Here is an 18,203-nt window from a genome sequence, read left to right as displayed (position 1 = left end):
TATAAACGTATCGCAATTTTCATCTTTAATTTTGTGAAAACACTTTGAAAACCAAGTCAGTCTTTCCCCCCTTCACATATATGCACCACTTTCTGTTGGTCTATCATAAAATCGCAAAAAGCTTTTTTTAAACATTTCAACATGTTAAAAAAAAAAGTTAATGGTGTGTAAAAAATTTTCCATGGCACTGTAGGAGCAATCACAAATTGCAATTGTGAAGCCATCCGTTAGGACCAGGAAGACGTCAGCCAAAGCAAAAAGTCATTGTTGTGTCTGTAACAGAAATCCATTCATCATAAAACCAAAGAGGGTCAAACACTAACGACTCGTCTAACAGCCTTTTTCTTGGGAGCAGAGTTAAAGCTTTTTTTTTATTATTTGGTTGCAGTTATTTATCCTCCTACATCTTCCCTGAGACTTTGTAAGTACTCATAGTAAAAGTTGATCTCAGGGACATCATTTACTTTTTTATTTTTTGGTGTACTTATGGTTTAACGTTCTATAATCTGTTAATTGTTTTTCAGTATGCTGAAAAAGTCCAAATGATCTCCATTGTGCCTCTTGACAGTCCATTTTCCTCTTAATGAGAGCAGTGAGCATGTGATAAAGTGTCCATGTGGGGAAAGAAGTCCTCCCCTCGTCAAAAATCTGTGTCTTCGTCTTGCAATTGCTCCAAAGACTCGAGGTAATCCCGAGCCAAGATCTTTTTTGGCAAAATATCTGTCAGGTAACACAAAAAAAAAAGAGAGAGAGAGAGAGAGAGAGAGAAATATGTTACAGGACACGAATTCACTGCATTTCCTATATTTTAGTTATAAGATCAAAAAAAGACAAAAAGCAGTCATTTAACCTTCTAAATACTGTATTATAGATTATGTAAATAAATTACAATATTGCTTTAACTACTCATTATAACAAGAACTTTGCTGTTTTGTTTTGTTCATAAAACTCGACGGTGTTGTGCTCGTTACATATTTCAGCACCGTGAGGAAAAAGCTTCCAGAAAATAAACAAAAAAGCAAATGAAAGATGTGCAAGAAATGCTCTGTCATCATAAACTGTTTCTCTAAGTGTGATCTTGCAGTTTGTTTCATTTATATCAAGCTCGTATAAGTAGATCATCTCTTTATAGCTTCATAACACAATAAAGTAAACAACAACAAGGGCACGTTTTCAGCTTTTATGTGGTGTTAACTGTCTAATTTAGCTGTATCTGCCCTTTGAAAGTCTTTCTCTGTTTCATTGTGAGTGGGAGGTAACTGGGGTGTGTGTGTCTGTTTCTGTGTCTAAAAACCCACGTCTGATCTGCAGCTGGCAAGCTGCCACCTCTGCGCGCGTGTTCGTTCCCACGGAGAATCATGTATGCACATGAAAACAATTCCCAACGCATACGGCACCTAACTTTACATAAAATAACGTCCACACACTGCATCAGCAGTCAATGTTTTTTTTTTCCTTCTCCCCACCGAAGAAAAGAAGCTCTTTTCTCTCTGTGACACGTTCATTAAATGCCGTAAGAGTCGTGACGCATGCTTTTTTTGGTGTACCTTTCAATTTGCGGTCTGAAGCTGATTCTTAATATAAGCCGATTTAAACGCAAGTATGGAGACTTGTGCACCACTAGCCATCAATTGTGTGATTTTATCATGTAAATGAAGAAAGAAAATCAATATCGGCTTCATGATTGGCCCCATCAAAACCGGCGGCACATATCAGGTATTGGTTAGACTGATGTCAAAATAATTGTTATAGGTGCCGGCCTTATACGTCGATCTCTGGTAAGAACAGGTGCAGCCAAATCATCAAAACGTTTTCCTACCAATATAAGATCTCCCATTAAGTTCATGTTTTACTTTTTGCAACAAAAAGGGGCTTTTTTTATTGATTTATTATTTTATGTAGCCGTATCTGTGCAGCATTTTATTTGCATTGTATTATTAACAGGGGTGTCAAGTAACTAAGTACAAATACTTTGTTACCTTACCTAAGTAGAAATTTTGGTTATGTATACTTTACTGAAGTAATTGTTTTCAGACCTACTTTGTACTTCTACTTATTACATTTTCATTCAATCATCTGTACTTTCTACCCCTTATGTTTTGAAAATATTATTTTTCTATTTTTTTTCAGCTTATTTTCGTTCTGGCTTGTCCAAAAATAAATAGATAAACATTCAGATAAATAGCGCTACCCAAACAGAGGGATTTTCATTGTGGTTGGAGGCAGTAGTGCGCCAAGTTGTTTGCCAAATGCCCCAACAAAAACTTAAGAACAAAACGTAGAAGAAAAACAGCATTTTTAGGATTATTACTTATTTTCTTTTTTAAGTGCACTTAAGTGTTAAGTGCATTAATTTGGTGCAGGATGTCTAAGCATTTGTCCTTAGTGGCACTTTTTTTTACTTAAATTACTTTTACCTTAATACTTTAAGTAGTTTTGGAGTCAGTACTTTTATACTTTTACTTGAGCAAAAGGTTTGAGTTAACACTTCTACTTCTATAGATGTATTTTTAATCCCTAGTATCTACACTTCTACTTGAGAAATAGATGTGAATACTTTTGACACCTCTGATTATTATGAAAGCACCTTTAAATTAACCAATAAATCTAGCAATAAAATGTGAACACAATAATGTGGTGCCCGTGAGCCTGTTCTAAAAACAGCACAATCCACCACTAAAACTTTATTTTATATCGTTACTCTTCTTGTTTAATTTATATAGACTTCAAAATGACAATATCTATAAGAAAGCAAGAAAGATGTATTTATTTTACATAAAGTTAAGGGGAACTCTGACCCTTCTAGTTCAGAAGTCAGTCCTGGTAGCCCTTCGTATGACACAACACCAATGAATTAGCTCTCAATTTCAAAAAGGTTGGTGACCCCTGCTTTAAAATATCGTGCATTTAGGAGGTCTGGCAATAAAATGCAGAGGTGTCAAGTAACAAAGTACAAATACTTCGTTACTGTACTTAAGTACACTTTTTAGGTATCTATACTTTACTCCATTACTTATTTTTCTTCCTACTTCTGACTTCTACTCATTACATTTTCACACAAGTATCTGTACTTTCTATTCCTTACATTTTTAAAACAAACGTTACTCGTTACTCTTGGCTTCAGTTTAATATTTATAAATATTTATTTCACGTAATGTGCGACATCCAATGCAGATCATTGGCGCCATCCACACCTAGTGAGAACTAGTGTAATTGGATGAGTCATATAACGCAAACACTCATTGGTTAGCTATTTGTCAAATTTGTGCCTAATTAAGCTTTCTATTCATACAGTGGCATTTTTATAAAGGTTACTTTATACTTTTATACTTTAAGTAGTTTTTGGAGCACATACTTTTTCACTTTTACTTGAGTAAAGAGGTCAAGTTGATACTTCAACTTTTACCAGAGTGTTTTTAAACTGCAGTATATATACTTCTACTTAAGTAACAAATGTGTGTACTTTTGACACCACTGATAAAATGTGAACACAATAATGTTCACTTTAAAACAGCGGTCATCAATATGGTGCCCACGGCACCAAGTAGCCACCGAGGACCACATGTGGTGCCCATGAGTCTGTTCTAAAAACAGCACAATCCACCACTAGAGCTTTATTTTTACGTCGTTACTCTTCTTGTTTTATCACGCTTGCATTTATATAGACTAAAAAAATTACAATATCTATAAGAAAGCAAGAAAAAATTATTTATTTTACATAAAGTTAAGGTTAACTCTGACTCTTCCTGTTCAAAGGTCAGTAAACAAGTAACTCAGTTTCAAAAAATTGTGCACCGACGGTAAAAATATTTCGCGTTTTTAAGTTTTTAAAGTTTTTAAAAACTTTTTATATATATATATATATATATATATATATATATATATATATATATATATATATATATATATATATATATATATATATATATATATATATATATATATAGCTGCAGTTCCTCCTTGAGATATGCGCCCAAAGTGAAAGGAGGCTGCAGGACGCGCCGATGCTTTAGGGTGTGTCTCACCTGCAGTGGTGGGAAGTAACGAAGTACAAGTACTTCGTTACTGTACTTAAGTACAATTTCCGTGTATCTGTACTTTACTTAAGTAGATTTAATAATGGATACTTTCTACTTTTACTCGACTACATTTAACAGTAAGTATCTGTACTTTCTACTTCACTACATTTCTATACAGCGTTTCGTTACTTGTTACATCCAAGACGCATTTCGGTTTTTTGATTTGTTCGTTAGTTTGAAAGTATCCAATGGCGAGAGCAGAATCAGTCCGCTGAACCACTCCAAAGCGGGAAATAACCATTAGGCCCTCCCTCAAGAAGAGCAGCACAGTACGCAGGACCTGCAGAATCATTAACTCCCAGAATGGAGTCCAAGGATAGTCATCCTCCAGAAGACCTGCCCCACCCATGGCCTTATTTAAAAGATTTCTTTGAAATAACTGGGTCAAAAAACGCTTCCTGGAGATTCCAATGCCACCTTTGCCTTCCCCGAAAGCATGAAATTCTATCTTTCAAAAATTCACTATCAAATTTGAAAAAACATATTGAGGTAAGTTAAGTTGCTAAACGCTATCGATATCGATCCCTGGAATTCTGATGCATAGAATAAAATATCTAAATCTAAACTGTCACAGGGGGTAAACACAATAAAAACATGCTTTTTCTGCAGCATTGCTCATTAAAATGGTACATTACTGATTTATTAAAACTAAATACGATAGGTACACTTAATGACATTATATAAGCTGTTAGGTATTATGGTTGGCAAGTACTTTTACTTTTAATACTTAAGTAGTTTTAAAAGCTTGTACTTTCTTACTTTTACTTAAGTAAAATAATAATGTGGTACTTTGACTTTTACTTGAGTAAATTTTTGTCTGTGTATTTGTACTTTTACTTAAGTACATTGTATGAGTACTTTCTCCACCACTGCTCACCTGTGAGGAAGTGGAAAGTGTCGGTCTCCTCTGCGGTCTTAGCCAGGTCGCTGTAGTCCAGGCTGTTAGCCTCCCTCCCGGAGCCGTTGTTGAAGGAGGTCAGGGCCAGATGCTGCACGAACAGCTCCTTGATCAGCAGCAACAACAATAACAACAACAACACCGGGGTCAGGTCAGCTAGAAACCTCCACAGCTTTAAGACAGTCGTGTTAATGGCTGACAATCCAGCCTCTGCTCATATTAAACCTTTAGGTTAGCTCGTGACAACAGCTTACGGTGGCCTTGGTGGTGAGGAAGAGCGCGTCCTGGTTGATGCTGGAGACATCCGGGGAGCTCTTCATGATCAGCCGCACTCTGGACGTCGGTAGGGAGATGAGTTTCTTGGCTTCTGACGCTTGGCTGTCTTTGCCCGGGTTAGTTTGGGCCATCTTTAATTTAAAATAAACACGCAGTGCGCTCAACTCCCAGTATTGTTTTGAATTCGTTTCTTCTTCGTCGTCTTCATTTTCTTTGGCGGTCTTTGCTCCCGATTGGCGCCCCCTGCTGGAAGGCGTAAATCCTACTTTACTGACGCGCTACTTAGCAAAGTATTTAAAATGCGTTCGTCTTTAACAATAAAATTCTAAATCCTTCTGTCGTTTTTTTTTTTTTGTTTGTTTTTTGTTTTTTTGCAGAAAGGTATTATACTACCGCACAATAATGAATAAACGTTTTACTCACCATGAAAAAGTATTTGCAGCTTACATTATACTATACTACTAAAGTTTTAGTAAGAAACTTGCTCTAATATCTAAAAGGAAAAACACACGTTCACCATCTGATAAGTCATTTCAACAAATTGTAATTTCACAGCATAAATAAGCATTTTATTAATGTTTATTGTAGTGCACATGAGGACTTTGTGGTCATTTTGTCTGGTGGACAGTTGGCAGAGGGACTTATTAGAAGATTAATTGAGGAATACTTATTTGGAGTAAAATATACAGGACTGTGTTTGTGTAAACTTATTTAACTTCTAGTTCACAATGTATTTTAAAAGCAGACCCGATGTGATGGCGATCACCAAGTGGATGGACAACAAGCCTGTTATCATGGCATCCGCTGGCCATTGAATTGACCCTCAGGGTTCCTGTCAAACATGGTCAAAGACAAACAGAGACAAATCTACATCCCAAGACCAGCACTGGTTGCAGAATATCACATTAACATTTGAGGGGTCTACATGTACGACCATGTGCTCATCTATTACTGAATGCTCGTTCAGATTAAAAAGTGGAGGCATCCAAAAGTTGCCGGCTTGCTTCACTTCACTGATTTGGCTATGAGCAACTTGTGGATTCGGTGCTGACAAGAAAGCCAGGTCTTGCAGTAAGCTGCAAACTACATCTTCCAGTACCTGCAGTTGAAACTTTTCTTGGCCGAGGAACTGATAAACCAAGAACAAACATGTGCACAAGACCTGGATGATTCAAGTGATGAAGAGTTCTCTCTGGAAATAAAGAAAAGAAAGCCTTCACCCAGAAGAGACAATAAGAAAACGCCCTTCACTTACATGAAATGGTTAACAGTCCTCCTTTCAGATCCAGAATATGTGGGTCCAAGAGTAAAACACATTTTTGAGGCATGTAGGGTGTAAAATTTTCCTCTGTGTCTCCAGAAAAGCCAGTGCTTTAGTGACTTGTGATTTGTTATTATCATGTGCGCAAAGCTTTTTTGAGGAACTTTGCACTATTAGAATTAGCTTTTAAATATCGTTTATGTTTAACACCGCCAATTAATTAGGTCCCACTGTGCACTGAAGTGCACATGTTGCAAAATTTAAAATAAATTACCTAAAATCAAAATCGTTTTTGCATAATTTAAATAAAAAACTTTTTTAAAATCCGTGTGTCTCAGAGGGGTGTGTAAAATGTTTTTAAATTGTGTTTAGACAGCACATGCAGGCATTTAGGCAACCCTATGCAGACTGTTGCATCGTCTCAGTCCTTTTGGTGGCGCTGTGCTCATCTCAGGTCCGACATCAGAGGAAGAACCACAGAAGAAGTACAGGACCGCTGCTAAAGGATAATAGCGACATACGTCCAATAGAACCAGTCGGTGTGTTTGTTGGCTATTCTACAATGTTATATGTCTTTTGATTGTTATAATAAATGTTGCTGTCATTTGTTACAGCTGCAGTAGTAAGGGTTTTGATAGCAAACTGTTGTCGGCATTAGATCGAGGAGCTCCATCTCATTTTTTTTTTTTTTTTTTTGTTGAACGCACTGCTGTGTTCATTTCTGCGTCAGTTGGCGTCGTTTTGCTGGGCAGCAGAAATGCCTCTGGGTTTGAAACCGTGCTGCTCTGTCTGTAAGACGAACTCTTCCTCGATGTGGAAGAAAGGAAACCAGGGCGAAATACTGTGCAACAACTGCACAGGAAAGAGCGGCGGCGGCGGCGGAGCTTCTGGACCCTCCGTGTCCACCAGCGCGCTGCCCAGCAACGGCGGTGGAAAGCAGGTCAGTCTCGCCAAAGATCTACTTTATGACCGCGGATTGAATAATAACGATACGATGGTGGCTTTGCAGGTTAGTTTTCCGTCATATCTTGTTGATGCCACAGAGCTGAAGGGAGAGGGATGCTTGTTTGGTCCATCAGCAAAATCTCTCAGTAGCACCCCCTGGCGGGTGGCGTGGATAAAGCTCAGAGGTCGCTTCCGTTTTAAAATCTGTAATCTTATGGGTATTAATGAGAGAAACATGAACAAAATATGCAATTTAAAAAAGTGAGACATACAAAAAAGTATTTAACATCTTGTCTAAAGAGCTCTTACACCCGCCTTAATATACTTCTGGGAGTAAAGCAGACTTCTATTGAGTTTCAGTCATGCTCATCACACAGTTTTTAGTCCAGCTGCCTTGTACCTTCAAAAAAGAAAAGTGGAGTCATTCTAATACAAATTTTTTTTTTTACATTATTAAAGTTAGAAGCAGTAGTCTCAAATATTGTACCTTTTTATAATTGTAATATTGAATAGGCATTAATGGCTTGCATGGTGCTTTGCATACATGTTTACAAAATGCCACTCCCAATATGGCTGTGCTGTCTACATTTAGCCAAAAATAATGAATTTTATAAATAATGATTCATCATTGGCAGCAATATGTGATGTTTATTATAACCTTTTTCAAAGTCAAAGTATCTTTATTAGTCTCCTTTAGGAGAAATTTGCCATGTATACAAGGATCAGCTGCATTGCATTACATATTCAATCACTAATAAAAGAAGTCTTAGTAAAATAATAAATAAATATAAAATGGTAACAACAGTTCATAAATCACAGTTCGAATAAAGCGATCATTAAAACCATGCACAAAGAGTGAACTCAAATATTTTAAATCTGTTTATTTCTAGTCCAAGCAGGAGATCCACAGGAGGTCTGCACGGCTGAGAAGCACCAAGTACAAAGCTCCTGCCTCTGAGAAAAAAGTCTCCACAAAAGGCAAAGGAAGGAGGCACATATTCAAACTCAAAAACGTAGGTTACCGTTTCTTTGATTATTTTGGTTTTTTTTCTCCTACCTCATGAAGTTTAGTGTTTGACGCGTGAAATGCGCTCCCTCACAGCCAATCAAAGCACCAGAATCCGTGTCAACAATCATCACATCCGAATCTTTATTTTACAAGGTATGGTAGTCGTTTTTTTTCCGGCGTTTTATACTTGGAAGTGATCGTATAATGACCTCTGGGTTTGTATTCACAGGGTGTGTACTACCAGATAGGTGACGTGATCAGGGTCATAGACGAGGACGACGGGAAGCCGTATTACGCTCAGATCCGAGGATTTGTGCAGGACCAGTACTGCGAGAAGAGTGCAGCGCTGACGTGGCTCATCCCCACTCAGGCCAGTCCGAGCGACCACTTTGATCCAGGGACGTACATTATAGGTGAGCGTTTTTTTTTTTTGTGGAATTGGACGTTTCGCTCTGATTGGTTTGACTCTGTGTTAAGCACTGTGCTGTATATTAGGACCAGAGGAGGACCTGCCCAGAAAGATGGACTATTTGGAGTTTGTGTGCCACGCCCCTTCTGAATATTTCAAGTCACGCAGCTCTCCGTTCCCTACCATCCCTCTATGTCCGGAAAAAGGCTTCATCTGGACCCACATAGGACCTACACCAGCGCTGGGTGCCAAAGAGTCTGCCAGCAGCGCGAGTTAATGGGACTTTTCTGTGATATGGACTTATTCTGTTGCTTTGAAACAGGTGAATGTACATAATGTGTATTATAGAGAAAACAGACTTATTTCAGTTTAAAGGCAAGTTGCAATCTCATGGGTTGTCTTCAAGACAGACCATTTGTAACCACATTTTAAGGAAAACGTTCACACGGTGGAAACATTGGATTCATACTTTTTGTATTTGACAATAAAAAAAATCTTGTAGCACTGGTGTTCCTTTTGCTTTTACAAAACAGAAAACAGCCTGTACATCTCAAAATAAATGTATTATCCCCTCAGTGAGGCATTTACAGGGGTGGGAGGTCATGAAATAGCCTTATTGGTGATGAGTGCACTGCTCGGATAGTAAACGAAGAGCTGAGTCAAAAAAAAAAAAAAACGGGTTCCAACCCTTATCTATGGTCACAAAAGATGGATCATAATAAAAAACCAATATGCTGGCTACAAGCAAGGCAAATAGGCTTCCTCTGAAAGATGGACGAGAAAATTAGTAGAGAGAGGCTCTGTTTTATATCAAAAGGAATCAGCGGAGGTTGTTTGAGCAGCTGATCTGGGAGTCTCCTTTTATGCAGTTTGTGGACGCGTTCCACCAATGTGGAGGTAGATCTAGATTAGAACATGCTGTCAGGACCGTGGATTCAATGTGGCTGGAGGGTGCCTTAAGATTCTCCAGTATAATCAGAATTTATCATTTAAAAAAAAATGAAATTTTATAATTTAGAAACCAGTGCAGATGTTAGATGGTGCCAAATAATATATTACTTTTGATATTGTGGTCATTATACCATTAGATATCTTTTCTAACATGGTGACATTTGTTTTTTTAAGATTATATCACTTTGTATGTTATAAAGTTACAGTTTAACGTCATATCAGAGATGGAGTCGTACCTCATATTTCCTCTTTTGGAGAAAGTTTTAGTATTTTAAATCATTTTATTTTTCTCAGTAAAAACCCTGTCAACAATTTCCCTCTGGGATTATTAAAGTATTTCTGATTCTAAAATCACAAGTAACTTCTAAAGGAATGAACAAGAAATGTGCTGGTGTGCTCATGAGAGCTAGATTAAAAATACATGATGGATAAAATTACAAATAAACATGGAAGCTAAATAACATGAAATTATCTAGAAGGTGAAAATGGAAGTACACAAAATGGACATAATATAAACATTAGCTCCAGATCTGAGAGAGTATGGCCAAAATGAGTTTTTAAGGATTGTGTTGCTGAAAGAACAACCCACTCAGAGCAGTAATTAATCAAAAACTCTTTAAATGTCATAGTTTTAGCTTCACCTGGTTCAAATTCAGCAACAACAAAAAAATGAAATAAACTATTAAAAATGGAAATTTAACTATGCAATCCTCAATTAAATTGTCATGTAAGCACTGAATTAATTTTTTTTCATGTTTTTGCCACTTACAAGGCATTTAAAATGTGTCATAAATTTGTTTTTAAAGTTCAAAACACTTTAGTGAGGCATGTTCATTTACTCAAATGATCTCTTTTGAGCAATGGAAAATAATGATACATTAATCAATTGCTAAAATAATCAATAGCTGCAGCCTTACAAGTGATTTTTAGTTATTGGCAACATTTTTTCCAGCAGTGTTCAAAGGTTGTTTCCACTTCTCTCTCTGCTTAAAATGAGTTTTTAAGGATTATGTTGCTGAAAGAACAACCCACTCAGAGCAGTAATTAATCAAAAACTCTTCAAATGTCATAGTTTTAGCTTCACCTGGTTCAAATTCAGCAAAAAAATACAACGAAATAAATCAAACTATTAAAAATGGAAATTTAACTATGAACTCAATTAAATTGTCATGTTGTAAGCACTGAATTAAGTTTTTTCATGTTTTTTGCCACTTACAAGACATTTAAAATGGGCCATAAATTTGTTTTTAAAGTTCAAAACACTTTAGTGAGGCATGTTAATTTACTCAAAGTATCTCTTTTGAGCAATGGAAAATAATGATACATTAATCGATTGCTAAAATAATCGATAGCTGCAGCCTTACAAGCGATTTTTAGTTATTGGTGACATTTTTTCCAGCAGTGTTCAAAGGTTGTTTCCACTTCTCTCTCTGCTGAAAGTCAGGCACGGTGCCCGACGAAGAACATGAGACAGTTGTTTCTATTAATAACCTCAACGACCCCCCCCCCCCCCCCCCCCAAAACCCCGCCAACCCACACATTGCTTCTGCCTGAACCACAGCGAGCCCAGTCCTGGATAAATAACCACACTAAAGGCTGAATATAAAAAAAGCAGCAGCTGCAGACGAAGAGAAGCAAACAGCAACATCTTGTTTCTTCTCCTTCCTGGCATCTAAACTTGGAGAACATGAAGTCCCTGCGGTTCCTTGCAGCTGAGGGCTTCATCCAGACCGGGTCAGTGGCTTTGGGGAACCTAAACTGTGTGTCTTTTAACCTCTATCCGCTTCTCTTCAAGGCCTGCTTCCTGCATGAGCAGGCTGAGCTGCTGCAAGCTTTGGTCCGGACATGGCCTCTTCCAGACCTCATTATGCAGAGACTCCTGGGACGGTCCTCTGACTGCGAGCTGGACCTGACCTCCTGCACCTGCCGCACTTGCCTACACGCAGTTCTGACCGGCCTAAAGGTAAACCCCCAAGTTGGCTTGGAGCTTTATGCTTGCGTATATTTTTCTAGGCTAATATTTGCCCACAGTGATGTTGAAGGTGATGGTTTTCTCCTACAGGACTATGTGCTGTCTCCTCCAAGAACTTATGCCAAGAGATTGCACGTGGTGGACATGACTGCCCTCAAAGACGTCGAGCACCAAGCCTGTCCATGCCGGTCCACCATGGGACGGTGGGCTCGGACCCAGCTCCTGACTCAAATGTGCTTTGAGACCATAGAGGCCATGCAGGCGAGCGCTCCGAACCCGTCTGCGCTTGAAACGTCCGTCAACGTCCTCCTGAACGGATTCGTGACCGCCCGGAACTACGAGCTGGTTGCTCAGGCCTTCCTGCTACTCCGCTACTGCCCCCTGAAGGTCCGCTTTGTGAGCTTTAGAGCCGACTCCCTCGCTCTCAAGCAGCTGTTCTACGTTCTTCGCCTGGCGGGGCCCGAGTCCATGACGAAGCTGGAGGTGGTCCACAACGTTCCCCTGGAGGCCCCGCACCTGGAGGTGCTGCTGTCCAGGGTGAAGTTCCCCAAGCTGCAGTCTCTGACGCTGCCAGCGGGGGCGCTGGACGTTAGGAGGCTGGGCGCCGATGACGACGACCTCCTGGCGACCATTGGCGGCCTGCTGGCACAACTTGGCAACCTGACTGAGCTTTACGTCGGGTTCTCGACTCTTACCGGACATCTTCGCAGGCTGCTATAGTGAGTACTTCAGCAGTCAAGGCGGCTGAACCACTGAGCTGTATTATACACTGGAGTGCTGATTTTGCCGAAAAACTGAAGTCACTGGCCGCCATCTTGCTCCTCCCTACTCTCACAGAATCCCATAGGATTTGGTTGCAACAACAAGCAGTTTTCTGGCTGTGTGAAAACGTTTCACAGGTAATTTTACAGTCAGTGGATGTACTAAAACTATCAACTACTGGGAAATTAGGTGCTGAAATATTTCACATGTTATTCATATAATATATATATATATATATATATATATATATATATACATACATATACATATGTATACATATATGTAAATATATGTTTTTGTATATTATTTAAATATTTATAAATGTTATATATATATATGTTTAAATAAAATGCAAAATATTTCAGCACATGACTTTCTCAGTACTTGATAGTTTTAGAACATAACATAACAGCATATGGCATTTGACATTTCAAAGGTTATAAGCCCCCCCTGAACATGAGAAAATCCTCGTTATTCGATGCTGTAGCGCACATATTCCCTAGTTACTGGGGGGAAATAGGGAGTACCAATATGGCGGCCGGTGGCTTCAAAGCGACTCGTTCTAACAGCGGGCGATTAGCACTCCAGTGTATTATATAGCTCAGTGGGCTGAACGGCCAACGAGGTCACCTAAGGTTTGCGTTTGTGTATAAGCGAGGTATGCATCTCTTATAATAGCTCCGATATTTAAAAAGTTTGGCAGCTTTCAAGGCTGTTAAAATTGCTGACACCATGCCAGCGAGGACATAGAGCTGCAGGTCAGTCCGGGACAGAGCCTTGCGAAAGTATTAACACCCCTTGAGCCTCTTCACGTTTTATCACCTCATTGCACAATTCTATGTTTTTATTTGGGGTGCTATGTGAAAGGCCAACACAAAGTAAAACTCCGGAAGTCACCTAATCAAGTAAATGGAGTGAAACTGTGTGTAATTTATTCCCGGGAATAAGAAAAGCTGTCCTGTGGAGGCTTCTGGGCTTTGTTACAGAACACTGGTGATGAAACGGCACCAAGCTGCAGAAAGCTTAAGTTAGAGCTTTATTCCAATCTTTGAGCATCTCATGGAGTGCTGAGTAATCTGTCACCAGGGAATAGAGGAAACATCTTGCATAACCGCAAAACCCACCAAGAACCGGCCCTCCAACTAAACCGAGAAGCCGATCCAGGAGAGCATCGATCAGCCAATAGAGCCGTAATAACTGGAGGAGCTACAGTGACCCACAGCTCTGATGACAAATAATTGTTGCCATCATTAAAAGAAAGGCATTTCAAGTCCAGTCAAGGTGCGGAGCATGGCGTAGGGGTAAGGCAGGAAACCCATATATACAGAGGTTATTAGGCCTTAATCAAGCCATCTTTGATTTGATTCCCAACCGTGAGAACTTTGCAGCATTAGCTTCTCTTAATGCCCATTTCCTGTCAATTAAGGTCACTGGTCTTTAAAGAGGTCCAGTTTAAATTCTGCCACAACCCATGTAGAAGGGGAAAAAAGGTACACTTGTCAGATTGGAGCAGGCATGGACTGGTAATCGGGCGTACCGGGCATTTTCCCGGTGGGCCGACATGCTGTTTAGGCCGGCAAGCCCGACATGTATATTAATATGTATTATTATTATTGTTATGTATTAATTATTATTTTAAATATCGGCCCCGTTATATTTGCATAATGCATGAAGAAAAATTAAATCAGCAGCGCAAGAGTCTGTTCCGATCATCCGGCCCTTACCACAGGCTACTGCAGCCCATTGGTTATCATCATTGACAGTCTAAAGGGCTAGGCCAATCATAAAGTAGAAAAACACCTTCATGCTCCATGTGGAACTTTGTGCAGCGGTGTTCACAGTAGTAATGGATAAGAAACGCAAGGGAGGCGCAGAAAAACTGCACGAAAAAAAGAAACGAGTTCTTCAAGCGGACGCTGCGAAATGTGTCAAACTGACTGACATGTTCCCAACAGCAGGCCCTTCATCTGCTCCGGTGTCTGATGTAAAATATGGTGGTGGTGGTGGTTGTAGTCAGTGACGTGCGGTAGGGTTCATAGCTGGTGAGGCACTGACGTCAGAGTCAGATTTACAAATATATACACTCTACAGAGTAGACTCGTTGCAAAGTGCTGAAGGAGACTGATTGAGCCAAATAAATTCACCAAGATACATGGAACAATATTGATTCTTTGATGAAAAAAATGTGTCATTTGATTGGTAACAGTTTATGAGTTATGATGGATTTCTGCATCTGTAACACATTCTAAAACTATAACCCACATTACGCACATTTTATCACAAAAACAAAACACGAATAAGTATCGCTGTCTTACCTCTACTTATAATTTAAGTCCCTGCGGCGCTCTTTCTGAACAAAAATATCATCATTTTCCGGTAAAAGTTCTCTTTATCTTCTTCAGTTTTAAAAGTCTCTCAGTCTCAATGGAGCTCACTGCCAGGGAGGAAAGCCTTCCTTCATCAGTCCTGTTCCAGCTGTATGTTTAGACTCTTTTTAGTGCTTTACTTGTTTAGCAAAACTCGCTGATAAAAAATCCGTCACTCTACAGTTTTGGGATCAGGAGCGGTGCTCCTTGTGCGCCCCCTTCCTTGCGGCCAAGGAACTGCCGGCCTCACCTACAGCCAGCTCTTTGCCTTTTATGATCGCGCGCAGCAGCACAAAAACATGTTACCTGCACACAGTTTGATGACCAAAACACAATTCATAATCCACATATATTAAATTGTGGAGAATCAGTTGATAACTGTTTGAACAATTGAATTCATGATCTCTCTCTCTCTCTCTCTCTGATCTAAGAATTGTTGCTGTGCTGTGGTGGAGTTTACATTTTACAGTGTTAATAAATTAAGATTTTGTAAGTATTTTAAGTGTCCACTCTCACTAGTTTCCATTAACCTGGCCTCAAGGTATGGCACAGTTGGTATACACTTTTAGTACACACAAAGAAAATGTGGTGGGCCAGTCTAATCCAAAATGCCAGGGCCGATTTTTTGTCCCAGTCCACCCCTGGATTGGAGCAAAACATTTGTTTAACCTACATGCAAACAACTATGTGGTGGTGGTGGTGGTGGGGGGGGGGGGGGGGGGGGGGGGGCACGCTGCACAACATAGATGCATTGTCTCACTGAAACAGAGTGGAGGCAGCATCATGTTCTGGGGATGCTTTTCTTCAGCAGGAACAGGAAGTTAGAGTTGATGGGAAGACAGGGCTATCGACTGGGTGGAGCCTCCAAAAACACTTGGGCGACCTTGACCCATGGAACTGGAAGAAATTGTCTGTCTCCAGATGTGCAAAGCCGGTAAAAGACCCTAAGATCCGCAGCAAGAGGTGGTTCTACAAAAGTGCTGACTCAACACTTCTTGTACTGATTTCATTTGTCCAAACACTGAAATGATTAAAAACTTTTGCCGTTTCAGTACTTTGTGTTGGGTCTGCTGGTGAAGGTTCTCAGTCATCCAGGTCATGGTCATTCCAAAAAGAAGAAAAAAACAAAGCAACTGGACTTGTTTTTCGTAGTTGAAGACGTTTCGCTTCCTCTCCAGGAAGCTTTCTCAATTCAAAAAGTCTGGAGTAATGATGAGTACCAAGCTTTATACTACTGCCCAAAACAAAGGCCTTGTAATGGCTTAGATAACATGCAAATATATCTATACAGCTTACAATACAGCTATAGAATTAATTCCGGCCATTCATCACCTCAGTTCTCACCATCATATGGGTGATCAAAACATTGTTCCTTTAAGCCAGGCCAATAACGACCCTAACGACTCCTCGTTACAGAGGAGTGGACCACTTTCGGTTCAATCTGCTGGTTTAATGTCTTTAACGACGGCCTATTACTAAGGGGGTGGACCTGTTTCTGTTTAATTTGCATGTCGTTTAAGCCATTACAATGCCTTTGTTAGGCAGTAGTATAAAGCTTGGTACTCATCATTACTCCAGACTTTTTAAATTGAGAAAGCTTCCTGGAGAGGAAGCAAAACATCTTCAACTACGGAAAACAAGTCCAGTTGCTTTGTTTTTTACTTTTTTTTTGGAATTTGTGTTGGGTCACATTGAGGTTTGCGGATGCAACTTGGCCAAACGTCAAAAAGTAGTCAAGTGGCATTAAATACTGATAACATAAAAACTAAAGCAATTCTGATTTTATGTAAAACTAAATAACAGCTACAGGTTTGGTAGATACAAAAGGTGTTTAGATCATGCGTAAAAAAAAAGAAGAAGTTTAAATGGAGAGAGAAAAAAAAAAGATTTTTATCTATATTTTCCAACTACATAAATTGTGCGCCAGGATGGCACTCTGTGTTTTCCAACTATAAATGTCGTCTTCGTCTACCTTCCCCAGCCCCCTCAACACGCCACTGAAGTGCCTGGAGCTGGCCAACTGCTGCCTGAACCGCGTGGACCTCACCTACCTGGCTAACAGTCTGCACAGCGAGGCCCTGGTCCACCTCGACCTCAGCGGACACGACGTCTTCGGGACTTTTTCCGTGTCATTCTACAAACTCCTGAGCCGCTGCTCCGCCACGCTGACGACCCTCATCCTGGAGGAGTGCGACATCGAGGACGAACACCTAACCACCTTCATCAACGCGCTGGCTCCTTGCCAGGCGCTGGAGGAGCTAAAACTTCTGGGAAACCCTCTCGGCGCCGTCGCTCTGAGGAGGTTGTTCTCCACGCTGACGACGGGGTTTCCCAAACTCAGGTACATAGAGGTACCCGCGCCCCGCGAGTGCTACTCTGAAGACGTCGCCTATCCTCTGGAAGAAGCAGTGCTGCTGAACTACAACAGAGACTTGTTCCAGCAGACCAGAGGTCAGCTTTTGGGCATCCTGGAGCGAGCCGGCAGAGGAGGAGTGGAGGTGTGCACGCCCCTCCAGGGCGCCTACGATCCGGACATTAACGAAACCAGCAATGAACTCGGCGTGTCGATGCTAAAATCTCTCAACACCGTGGTTGGGAATCTGATTGGTACGTTAACAGATGTAGACGCCAGGAGAGCACAGGGCCAGAGAGGCGATGAGAACGCCTCATGAGCATCAGATGGACATGAAGGGCCTTCGTCTCACGTTTTTGGACAAATATAATTGGAGCACATCTTTAGAATTTAGTGAATTATTAATTCTGTACATGGATCCATGTTTTTTTTTAGGCTGTTCTAAATCTATCTAGCCATATGTCCATCACAATAAAGTGTAACCTTGCCTCGTTTTAAGTTACACTCTAGATTTCAGAAACAAAATGACCAAGCTACAGTCCCCTGGATAAGTATTCACATCCTTAAATTCAATATGCATATCTTAATGTGTTGTAATTTTATATGCATCTCTGCTTCAAGGCACCTGAGTCAAATAATCAGGTCATTAGCAGGATTTAGGAGAACTGCATACTGAGGTAATTCAGCCATTTGATTCAGGTGTGATGGACCAGGTACCAAGTTAAAGACTGCTCTTCTACAACATCTTGTTTCATGGGGGGATGAATACAAAAACATCTCTGACTTCAGATTGTGATCTTTTTTTTTTTTAAAACATGCATCGTTTCAATAGGGCTGGGCGATATGGATTAAAAAAATAAATCTCTGATTTTATCATACCAAATCCGATTAATCGATTTTTTCCTTGCTTTTATGTCAAGCA

At 40.0% G+C, this 18,203-nt stretch overlaps 3 protein-coding genes across 5 annotated transcripts; 2 read left to right on the top strand and 1 right to left on the bottom strand.

Moving 5' to 3' along the window:
• Nucleotides 1-5,493, bottom strand: chrac1 (chromatin accessibility complex subunit 1). Its single transcript, XM_012868562.3, has 3 exons — nucleotides 5,232-5,493; nucleotides 4,957-5,083; nucleotides 1-720 (listed from the first exon to the last, which is right to left on the bottom strand). Exons 1-3 carry the CDS (start codon nucleotides 5,382-5,384, stop codon nucleotides 641-643), a joined length of 360 nt encoding a protein of 119 aa, XP_012724016.2. The 5' UTR covers nucleotides 5,385-5,493; the 3' UTR covers nucleotides 1-640.
• Nucleotides 5,494-6,914: 1,421 nt separating this feature from the next.
• Nucleotides 6,915-9,381, top strand: gatad1 (GATA zinc finger domain containing 1). Of its 3 annotated transcripts, none has more exons than XM_021319520.2 (6): nucleotides 6,915-7,053; nucleotides 7,267-7,454; nucleotides 8,350-8,472; nucleotides 8,562-8,621; nucleotides 8,698-8,881; nucleotides 8,964-9,381. In XM_021319520.2, the coding sequence occupies exons 2-6, from the start codon at nucleotides 7,272-7,274 to the stop codon at nucleotides 9,152-9,154; spliced, it is 741 nt and encodes a 246-aa protein (XP_021175195.2). In that variant the 5' UTR covers nucleotides 6,915-7,053; nucleotides 7,267-7,271; the 3' UTR covers nucleotides 9,155-9,381. The 3 variants fall into 3 exon arrangements, with proteins under 3 accessions (XP_021175195.2, XP_036001055.1, XP_021175196.1); XM_036145162.1 differs by having other exon boundaries at nucleotides 6,919-7,049; nucleotides 7,245-7,454; XM_021319521.2 differs by having other exon boundaries at nucleotides 6,919-7,053; nucleotides 7,270-7,454.
• Nucleotides 9,382-11,358: 1,977 nt separating this feature from the next.
• Nucleotides 11,359-18,069, top strand: lrrc14b (leucine rich repeat containing 14B). The gene is made up of 3 exons (XM_012868584.3): nucleotides 11,359-11,791; nucleotides 11,891-12,519; nucleotides 16,910-18,069. Exons 1-3 carry the CDS (start codon nucleotides 11,516-11,518, stop codon nucleotides 17,598-17,600), a joined length of 1,596 nt encoding a protein of 531 aa, XP_012724038.2. The 5' UTR covers nucleotides 11,359-11,515; the 3' UTR covers nucleotides 17,601-18,069.
• Nucleotides 18,070-18,203: the final 134 nt, after the last annotated feature.

This window comes from Fundulus heteroclitus, chromosome 13, assembly GCF_011125445.2.
Source record: "Fundulus heteroclitus isolate FHET01 chromosome 13, MU-UCD_Fhet_4.1, whole genome shotgun sequence".
NCBI lineage: Eukaryota > Metazoa > Chordata > Actinopteri > Cyprinodontiformes > Fundulidae > Fundulus > Fundulus heteroclitus.
The sequence above is the reverse complement of the archived record's forward strand: the minus strand, read 5'-3'. Positions and strand labels throughout refer to the sequence as shown.